The sequence below is a fragment of the Vigna umbellata genome, chromosome 7, assembly GCF_029865625.1.
Source record: "Vigna umbellata cultivar VRB3 chromosome 7, Vumbellata_1.0, whole genome shotgun sequence".
Taxonomy (NCBI): domain Eukaryota; kingdom Viridiplantae; phylum Streptophyta; class Magnoliopsida; order Fabales; family Fabaceae; genus Vigna; species Vigna umbellata.
This window is the reverse complement of record NC_142171.1, coordinates 32,180,069-32,191,108: the sequence shown is the minus strand read 5'-3', so window position 1 is coordinate 32,191,108 and position 11,040 is coordinate 32,180,069. Positions and strand designations below refer to the sequence as shown.

The 11,040-nt window shown below is 32.2% G+C and overlaps 1 protein-coding gene across 1 annotated transcript; it reads left to right on the top strand.

Annotated features, from left to right (window-relative positions):
• The first annotated feature begins 1,904 nt into the window (after positions 1–1,904).
• Positions 1,905–3,512, top strand: LOC148195749 (methyl-CpG-binding domain protein 4-like protein). The gene is made up of 3 exons (XM_088095277.1): positions 1,905–2,510; positions 2,926–3,122; positions 3,398–3,512. The coding sequence occupies exons 1-3, from the start codon at positions 1,905–1,907 to the stop codon at positions 3,510–3,512; spliced, it is 918 nt and encodes a 305-aa protein (XP_087951403.1).
• The last annotated feature ends 7,528 nt before the right edge of the window (positions 3,513–11,040 follow it).

Below are 11,040 nucleotides of genomic sequence, written 5' to 3'. Positions count from 1 at the left end.
GTTAATATGGTTATTACACTGGAGAACTATATCAATATTTTTTTTCTTTCTATTTATCTATTTATTATGCATTATCAAAATTTTTAATAATTTTATATTATTAAATGAGATATTACAGCAAAAAGTATTATAATATGCCTCACAAGAAATTTCTAAATTAATTATAATAAAAAATAAAAAATTATTATTATTTTATGTTAAAATTAGTTTATACAAAATTAATTTAGACTTTTTACTAAATTTTCCAAAATTTTATTTTTATACTACTAAGAAGTTAATCTTCACCTATAAAATAATTAACTTTATTTATTTTTTAATTTAAAAATGTTCACGAGTTTATCAATGCTTGTTTTTGGTTTCTAGGTATTCAATATTACATTATTTTAGCTTATAATAATCTTTTACTTGTTAGCTTTGTAGTGTGTTTAGTTTTGTTTGCAAAACGCCAAGTTGGATATATATTTTTAAACAACAATTATTCTATTATGTCTAATAACTTGCAGAAACCTCTCATTTTAGTTGTCTCCAGTACACAGTCCGAAGAAGCTTAACATTGGAGTGAGTAAATAAACTGATGATAGCATCACATAACAAAATAAGAACTAATGATATTTTAACTAACATTAATTATAATTTTTCAATTAATATTAATAAAAATATTTTTTATGTATTAGAATTAAGATTCATTTATTCTGTTATTTTACTAATGTAAATTAAAGCTTTAAATTCATGTTAAAATAAATTATTTTATAGCTCTTGGAAACATATAGGTTAAAGTGAATCAATGTTAGATGAATTTGAATATTAAATAGAATTAGATTATATGGAATGAGGAGAGACATTGGGAGTTGCACAGCGGATGATTTTCTTCGGGATTTTCTTGTACTTTCTATAAGATGGGAAAAGATTGTACTGCTCTGATTTTCCACGCCATCATCAACTGTACAACCAAATCAAAACCTTCGTACTATTTAGTTCAACAAATCTTACCATTAAATTTTAGCTAAAATTATGTTAAATGATTGACTGTTTTATTGTTAAAATATATATTTGTGACACTTTTGATATGCTTCGTCTTTTTTTTTTTTAATTTCAAAGCTCAATTTATAATTATTTAATTATTTTAAGATTATAATTAGTTTCAATATTAGAATATATATATATATATATATAATTACTTTTTTTATTACTTAACGATTAAATATTGCTTTTTTATTATGTAAATTTGAGTATTTTTAAAAGTATTTATTCAGATAAATTTGTATTAATAATTGAAATTTATTCTTAAATTTATTTACTATAAAAATATACACTTTTGATATGGTGTATGTTAGGAATTTGCTTTTTAATTAAAAATATTTCTTTTAAATTAGTATCACAAACTAAATGGAGTGATGATAAATATCCATCTAAATTGGAGTTGGGATATGAGAAATAGAGTAAAAGATTTTGTCTCTGATTAGGAATAAACAACCAATTAAGAGCATGCTGATGAACTTCCTGAACGAGTTTCAATCAGCACAAAAATGTATTTTTTTACTATTGAACAAGCCTTTCAATATGAGTTATATGTTGATATAGATCATTCGTGTCTGGTTGCAATAGGACGACAAATGAAATAAGGTTAACCATTTATGGTGTTCCTATACAACAAGATTTATAACATTTTATTTGTGTTTCCCAAAAGATACAATAAAATATTGGGTAGATGGCGGGAAACGATGAAGCCTGGTTGCTTTATAGATTGAGTAGTTGCATAATGGACAAACACACCGCCACCTTTTACTCCAACAGCTCCCAAACCCTTTCTCACGGTTACTTCTTTTGCCTTTTTCTCTCTTTTCATTTTTGCATTTTCTCAGACTTTGGTTTAACTTTAGTAATCTCAGGAAAATTTTAGGAGAATGGAGTACGTTTTAGTTCTCCCTGCCCAGAAAGAAGGAAATGTGATCGCATCGGAAAAGAAGAGAAGATCCAACAAGCGTGAGTTTCACGGTGGAAGAGAACTCTCCCTCGGTTCTGTTGAAAATAATTTCACGGTGGATGGAATTATTAAGTCCAAGAGGAAGAAGAAAGTGGATGATAATAAGATGCAGAAGTCTGCCAAAGCCAGGAACTTCTTATTCAAGAAGAAGCGTGAGCCAAAAGGTGACATCAAAGAGATTATTAATCCTTATTCACATTTTTATCGCTCTCAACTTGGATTTATTGAAAATAATTTGCTGGTACATGAAAAGATTAAGATGTGTGAGCCTCAGAGTGATTGCATGGAGATTATTGATCCAGAAAATATGAATGCAAATGATATTAATGCTTGTGTTAATTCCAAGAAATTAGAAAAAAATCTTTCTGCCTCTGAGAAGTGGAATGAGGCTTACAAAAGAGTGTCTCCTGATTGTATATGGAAGCCTCCACGGTCTGAGACGATTCTCATTCAAGAGGATCATGCTCATGATCCTTGGAGAGTTTTGGTGATTTGTATGCTTCTCAACCGGACTTCTGGTAGACAGGTATCAATTATTTGCGTAATATTTCACAGCATCTGTAATCTTAGATTTTTTGTATATTTAGTTTTCATTTTAGCCCTTTGTTTTATTCTTGGCCTGAGGCAGGCACGATATACCATGCTTTTATATCTATCTATTTGGTGGAACAAAAATGTTTCCAGCTCTTATATCAGTAGTTGTTATATGGTATCAGTGTCATTCATGCTATTGCCTTTCTATGATTTTTCTCTGTGGGGTTACTATTACCATGAAAATTGCCATTAGAACCAGTGGTTATTGGCTGAGATGAACTGCTGCTTTTGTTGTAAACAACCTCATGCATTTGAGGTTTCGTTTCAATTAAGAAGGACCATTAGGTGTAGAGTAAATGTTGAAATTAGATCTATATATACTGATGGATTATTTCTGCAAAATGTAGACAAGAGAGATTGTGTCAGACTTCTTCAAGTTATGTCCGGATGCGAAATCTTGCACACAAGTTGCAAGAAAGGAAATAGAAGAGACAATAAAGACTCTAGGTTTTCAACACAAAAGAGCAAAAATGGTACAACGTCTCTCTAGGGAATACTTGGACGAAAGCTGGACTCACGTAACTCAATTGCATGGAGTTGGAAAGTAAGTCATCTTTGAGTGCACTAGTTTTTTCATTATTTAGGGAGTGAGTATTTTATATGTAGTAATTACATACTACCTTGATTGTGTGTCAAATTTTAGAATGATTATATGAATGCATCATAGTAAGTGTAATTTGTATCGGTGATTTGATCTCTGTGTGTGTGTATATATATATATATATATATATATATATATATATATATATATATATATATATATGTGTGTGTGTTTTATTGCTTGTGTTGTTGATGATACTCTGGCTCTTTCTTAATCAGGTATGCAGCAGATGCATATGCTATATTTGTTAATGGGAAGTGGGATAGAGTGAAACCTGCAGATCACATGTTGAACTATTATTGGGAATTCCTCCATAAAATCTATCAAGCATGAATGGGAAAGACTTGGGATCATGGAATGAAATTTCTAATTTTTCTGCCTTTTCTTTTGGTACAAGTTAGAAGAGGGTTTTCCCTGTCTTGAGGAACAATGTGCTAAACATGCCCTACGACATTTTGCATAGGACTTTTTATTTTACAGATAACTATGTATGCACATCACTGTAACTAAACTGATCAAATTCAGTTTCTTTTTGGATCAAGTTATTTTTCATTTTAAAATGTACAAAATTATGCTTCTTAATCGTACTAAATCTTTATCTATAATAATATATATATATATATATATATATATATATATATATATATATATATATATATATATATATATATCTTTATGTAATATGATATTTTAGTCAAACTGAAATCTTAAGACACTTTTATCATTTGTTGTAATTTAATGTAAATTATTTTCTTAATTTAATTAAAAAGAAACCTTTTTTAAAGAGAAATAGGAGTTTCTTTAAATTGTTCCTATTAGAATATTGAACTAGGTAGTTTCTTTCTGCTTCCCATGTTTTCGACATGCACCTCAGTTTTGATAATACCAAACTTAATCATGTGGTAATAGTTTTAGGAAGCGAAAATACTTACAGTGTTGTTATTGTGTTTTGGTAGTGCTGTATTTATGGTGATTGTTGGTGGTTGGTGTTTTCTGGTGTCCTGTTCTTGGTGGTGATTAGTGGTGAGAGCGGATAATGATGTACATGTGAGTTTTGGTTGCTTTTTTTATTTTCTGTTTTACTTCCGGAAGTGCATTTTGAAACCTTCCAATTTATAGAATCTAGAAGTTTTTAATTTTGTTTTTACATGTTCTGAATTGCAGAATCCAAAATATAAAACATATTATGAATTGTATTGATGTCGTAGTACTTTGTCTTCATTTGAGTATTAATTTCTCTATGCATCACACGAGTATTTTAGCTATCAACTTAATTTCTCTTGAGATTAAGAACTCTCAGTTTGAATAACGATGAGAATAGCACTCTCAATGCAAAATAATACAATTTAAGCCAACAAGATAAACTTTAGGCTTGTGAAGGATATTATAATGGTGAAGCGCTCAATGTGGTGTATTTTAGATTTTACCGTATAAGTTCAATATTTTCTTTCTTTCTCTTTTATATTTTATTATCGTGGTCCTTTCTTTCAGAGTAATAAGGATATTTGGTATAGTTCTTATGAATTTCACCATTGAGTGCTTTGTTGATTGTTGAATATAGTGAAAACTATTTACGAAATTTATCTTCTTTGTGTTGAATATACACACAGAGTACTATCTTTATAGTAGAAGAAATATGGGCTAAGTCCAAAATACAAATAAGGAATAATAACGAACTAAAGATAAAATAAAGATAATATATATAATACTCTCCCTCAAGTTCATGTATACAAATCTTATGTACCAAACTTGTTACAAATATAATTAATTCTCAATCCCGTAAAGATTTAGTGAAAATATCTACTAACTGATCATTTGAAGTAACAAACTCAGTCTTGATATCTCTAGATACAATCCTCTCTCGAATGAAAGGACAGTTCATCTTAATGTATTTGGTTCTCTCATGAAAGATGAGATTAGAACTAATATAAGCGTCATTTGAGTGACATTTCCAAATTATAACTCTCTAAACAAGTGTTTAAGACAAACAAACTCACAAGTACTTGAGAACAACATTTCTAATACACTCCCACTTTTTATACACCCCCACTTTTTACTAATAACACAACACTAAGGAAGACACCTATTTTTAATATATCCATTTTTTCCTCTAAGTACACTTCCTTTCTAACAACTTGTCCAAATAAGATCCATTGTACCACTTTAACTAAAAAAACATATTTTCTCTCACCTAGGTGGGCCCCACGCGGGTCCACCTCCAAACTCATCTTCATTCTCTTTTTTACAAAATTTCCTCTTTTACGTAACATCCACCTAATAGGTTGTAACCCGCGAGTTAACTCGGCTCACCACGGATTTGAGCCGAGTTGGGTTTGAAAAAAATGTAATTTTTTTTATGCGGGCTAGTATTCAACCCGGTTCACTTAGAACCTGCCTCACCGGGTTGAACCCGTGGTGAGCCGGGTTGGCTCACCAACCCACCTAATTTAATTTAACTATTTATTATTTTGTGTTTCACTATTATTAATTAACATTTTTTTTATTATATTGTAGACAGTGATAAAGAAAGAAGATGTTTAAAGAGAGAAAAATATTATAGATTTATCTATTTAAGACTCTAATATTATAAAGGACAAGTGAGACAAAAATTAACAATATTAAAAACTTATTTGTTCGCCTTTTGTACATGTTTCTGGATTACGCTTGGATTGTATAATACTTTTTTTGTTTTTGAATTGTCTTTGGAGTTTAACATCGTTTTAGAGTAACATTTATTTAGATTTGAATTAATTTTTTTTTAATTTTTTTATTTTAAAAAAACTTATAATTAAATGAGTTAGTGAGCCAACCCGTTTAACCCACCAACCCGTGGTGGGGAGAGGCGGGTTTGAATTTTTTCAGCTTACTAATAAGTGAGCCGGGTTGAGTTGACTCACTAAATGACCAACCCATGGTGGACCGGGTCGAGTCGGGTCGAGCTAGTTACCTGTTTTGACAGCTCTACATCCACCTTTCTTCCTCTTTATTCTTCTTTTTTTTTAAAACAAATTTACAACGAAAACACTCTCTCTCCAATATTTTCTTTTACGTATCCACTCTCTCTCGTCTTCCCCTCACATCTTTTTTTTTTCATCATTCATAAAGCTAATTCACTCATTACTCTATCTTATTTATTTTAACTTTGGAAACACTTCTTTAACAATGTTTTCTTGACACAGTTTTGACAACGCCACGTAGCGGTTGTCCATTGGCTGACGTTTAAAAAAATAAAATTGATCAGGCAAGGGTATTATGGGAAGAAAAAATACGAAATTTCATTTCGCGCTTTCGCTTTTTCTTTCATTTACATTTCGCAGTTTCGCTTTCGCCTGACCTCTCGTGTTCCCTCATCTCTCTCAGTTCTCTTATCTTTCTGGTGTTCAAAGACTAACCTTCCCGCTAAACCCTAAAGACTCACATTCTCATTATCTTGTACGTCCGTCTTCTCCAGCATTGACGTTTTCTTCTTTCGCGCGAAGCGTAACCATCTTCTCCAGCATTGACGTTTTCTTCTTTCGTGAACCCTAACCATCTTCTCGACCCTTGTTGTTTTGTTGATGTTATAACTGCAGGTCCAATGGAAACCCTCTTCTTCGTCTCCCTCCACCATTTTCACTTTGTCTAGAGCATTGCTTTCACTCTCACGGGGCTTCCTCTTGATTGAAAGAAATTTTTCACTCGAGTTGCAACTTGTACATGTTTTTTATATACAAAAGATCATGATTATAAATGTTGGGTAATATGTACTGATAATATATTATATGAATAAAATTTCAATTTTGATCTAGTACCATTCTCTACTAGTATTGTTCGACCATATATATTGAAACTTTTCTTTGGTTATGGGTGTTTGGTACAAAAATCGATTTTGTAAGCGACTTTGATAGGCCTAAGTGTTGGTGCCTAAAAAAAGGATCCAATTCAATTGAGTGTTGGTGCCTAAAAAAAGAATCACATCACACAGGTGCCTAAAAAAACATCAAATTCAATTACGTAAAATTTCTTTAGCTACTTATGTGCCCACAATAGGCTCCTACAGGACAAGTTTTTTGTACAAAACCAGATTTTTGTTCGTGTAATCATTTACAGGATCCTTGTAATCGATTACAATGCCCAAAAAGGCCTACACATGATTACCAAGGCATAATTTGAAAGCTCTTTGAGTCTAGATTCCAACAAAACAAGAATCAACTCATTTGGAGTTCGGTGGAGAAAATTATGAGCAAAACAACCGGCAAATATCAGATTTGGCAGAAATATATAAAGCGTTAACTTTAAGGAATAAACTGTACCTACTCAGATGTCCAAAAATTACAAAGTAGTAGTCATTTTAAAGGTTGTTTATTCTATTTTCTAATAAAAAAAGAGTCACATCATTTGGAGGTCGGTGGGAAAAGTTATCATTAAAATAGCGAGCAAAGGTCAAAGTTGACAACATGTTAACTTGGTCATGACACCAACATTGGGTCTTTCCTCTACCAAAGACTGCCCAAAACCCAATTTTCAGGCTCTACTCACACTTAAACATTAAAAAGAACTCTCATCCATTCAAGAAATATGAAAAAATAATGTAAACTTTTTTTGGCTACTTATGTGCTCACAGCTGGCTCCTACAACACAAGTTTTTGTACAAAACCAGATTTTTTGTTCGTGTAATAGTTTACAGGGTCCTTGTAATCGATTACAATGCCCAAAAAGGCCTACACTTGATTACCAAACCATAATTTGAAAGCTCTTTGAGTCTAGATTCCAACAAAACAAGAATCAACTCATTTGGAGCTCGGTGGAGAAACTTATGAGCAAAAACAACCAACAAAGGTTAGAGTTGGCAGGAATATATAAAGAGTTAACTTTAAGGAATAAACTGTACCTACTCAGATATCCAAAAATTACAAATTAGTAGTCATTGGAAAGTGTTTTGAGTCTAGTTTCTTATACAAAAAGAATCACATCATTTGGAGGTCGGTGGGAAAAGTTATCATTAAAATAGCCAACAAAGGTCAAAGTTGACATCATCTTAACTTGGTCATGACACCAACATTGGGTCTGTCCTCCACCAAGGACTACCCAAAACCTAGTTTTTAGGCTCTACTCACACTTAAACGTTAAGAAGAACTCTCATACATTCAAGAAATATTAAAAAATTACGTAAAATGTCTTTTACTACTTATGTGCCCACAGCTGACTCCTGCAGTTCACCTACCTTGGTTCAAAAACATATATGGGCTTTGACCTTTGCTAACTATTTTAATCATAACTTTTCCCACAGACCACCAAATGATGTGATTCTTTTTTTATTAGAAAGTAGACTCACAAAGCTTTCAAATGACTACAAATTTGTAATTTTTGGACATATGAGTAGGTACAGTTAATTCCCTAAAGTTAAAGTTTTATATATTCTTACCACCTCTCACCTTTGCTGGTTGTTTTGCTTTTAACTTTCTTCACCGAACTCAAAATGACTTGATTCTTTTTTCATTACAAAATAAACTCAAAAATATTTCGAATGACTAATAATTTGTAATTTTCGCTTCTAAACTAAGAAAATGAAACAACACTTGAAAGTAAACTCATTTAAGAAGCTTACGAAAACGTTTTTTTTTTGGGAAATTAACTATATCTAGTACAGTGGTCTAAGAATCAACTCATTTGAAGTTTTGTGAAGAAAGTTATGAGCAAAATTATCAACAAAGGTCAGAGTTGGAAGGAATATGTAAAATGTTAACTTTAAGGAATTAACTGCACCTACTCAGATGTCCAAAAATCACAAATTAGTAGTCATTGTAAATAGTTTTAAGTCTATTTTCTAATAAAAAAAGAATCACATCATTTGGAGGTCTGTGGGAAAAGTTATGATTAAAATAATCAGCAAAGGTCAAAGTTGACAGCATGTTATCTTAGTCAAATTGCCTTTGGTTACTTATGTGCCCACAGTTGGCTCTTGCAGCACAAGTTTTTGTACAAAACCGGATTTTTGTTCGTGTAATCGTTTACAAGGCCCTTGTAGTCGATTACAAGGCACAAAATGGCCTACACTTGTTTCAGGACTTGAACCAACTTGGCCTTGATACCAACATTGGGTCTTTCCTTCACCATGGACGGCCAAAACCTCAGTTTTCTTCCCCTAGTCACACTTAAACACTAAAAACAACTCTCATCCACTGAAGAATTATGAAAAAATAACATAAAATGTCTTTGGCTACCTGTGTAGCAACAATTGGCTCCTGCAACATAGGATTTTGTACAAAACCAAAACTTTATTCGTGTAATCGTTTACCTCATTGTAATTTATTACAAGAGGCAAAATAGGCAATGCATGCCATAGATGCAATGAAAATTGGTGATATCATTATTCATGGATGGTAGTCAATTGCATTGGCTACTTTGTTTACTCACATTCCAAACAACGACATATCTGACAATGACAATAACAAAGACATTAAAACTTCAATTAACATTAACAATAACCAACTGAAGTAAAGTTTCATCTTTTATTTCATTAAAAAAATGGGGTACAATAAACTTATTTGTTCATCTATGTACAATTTTGTATTCCTTTCTATAACAATTCAATACAAAAATCACTCGTGTTTCTTTATATTTCCTGTGTATGGGGTTCTAAGCGCCTTGTTCTTGTAAAACGAAACTGGAAAACGAAACTCAATGCAGAAAACGAAACTCAACTTAGAAACGAAATTCAAATTGGAAAACGAAATCAAAACAGAAACGCAAAAGCTCATAGAAACGAAATGGGGTAAAACTAAATGCGGAAAATGTAATGGCAACACCACAAAGACAATCCAGAACAGTAAAATGAAATTCCATCAATCTGAAAATGAGTTCATAAACAAGATGAAATGAGGAAAAGAGAGAAAACAAAAACCTAATGAAGAGCTCTCTATTGTTCACATCCAAGCTTCTAAAACAAAAAGTGATAGAATGAAAATGCTTAGGGTGGCTACTGCTCCATGGGCAAAAGACTCTAGATCAGCCCCCAAAAATAGGCCCTTCCAAATCTACCAAAAAATGGGCCCAAAACTTAAATTTGGTCCAATAATTAAAATCTGGTCCAGAAAATACATTAAAATAAAATAAAATCTGATAAACAAATCTGAGGTGGATAAATGACGTGGCCACTCTCTTTATGTTCCAAAATGATTTCTTAAAATTTCCCTAAAAATAATAATGGAAATAAAAAAGTCCACATATTAAAATTAATTAAAATATTAATTACTCGTCAAATTAAGCCTAAATATCAAAATTGAGGAAATATTGATCAAATTAAGCACAATTTCCTAATTAAATCTAGTACAAGAAGCTAAGTAAATAGGAGAAAATATGGACTCATCACTCCTTCTTTTGGCCTGAACCTTGTTTTAATTTTCAAACCAGGAAAAAACAGATCATTTAGGTCGCACAAGAGAAATTTTCCCAAACTCTTCTCTGTTCCATTTATCTCAAGTGAATTAGAAGCTTCAAGCTTCTTTCTTCTCTTTTCCTCGCAACAACGCACTTGGAGGATCATCGATGGCGTTGCGAGCACGGCGAGAGGGTGGCGAGGCCATTCTTCCTTTCTTTTTTTTTTATGTGTGGCGGAGTTTCGCAGGATCGAGAGTGAACTCCTTTCTCGTGGCGCGGGAGGGCGCGACAGTTGTAGATTGGTGGTGATGATAGTTGTAGATTGGTGGTGATAAGGCGCTGGAATTTCGATTCACAATGCTTCCTCCTTGACGACGAGTGCTCCAACATCTTCACGGTGAATTGAAATCGCATCTGGTTCGCAACCTTCAGGTGTTGTTTGAATGGGGTTTTTGTTTCTTATTTGCAGGTTTTGGTGTCGTGATGGGGTTAGGGGTTGAAA

Excerpts from the sequence above, each read along its gene's own strand:
- LOC148195749 (XM_088095277.1), top strand. The coding sequence starts at position 1,905 with ATGGAGTACGTTTTAGTTCTCCCTGCCCAGAAAGAAGGAAATGTGATC. Across the intron at positions 2,511-2,925 it reads ACCGGACTTCTGGTAGACAG|ACAAGAGAGATTGTGTCAGA; the intron begins GTATCAATTATT and ends TGCAAAATGTAG. Across the intron at positions 3,123-3,397 it reads CAATTGCATGGAGTTGGAAA|GTATGCAGCAGATGCATATG; the intron begins GTAAGTCATCTT and ends TTTCTTAATCAG.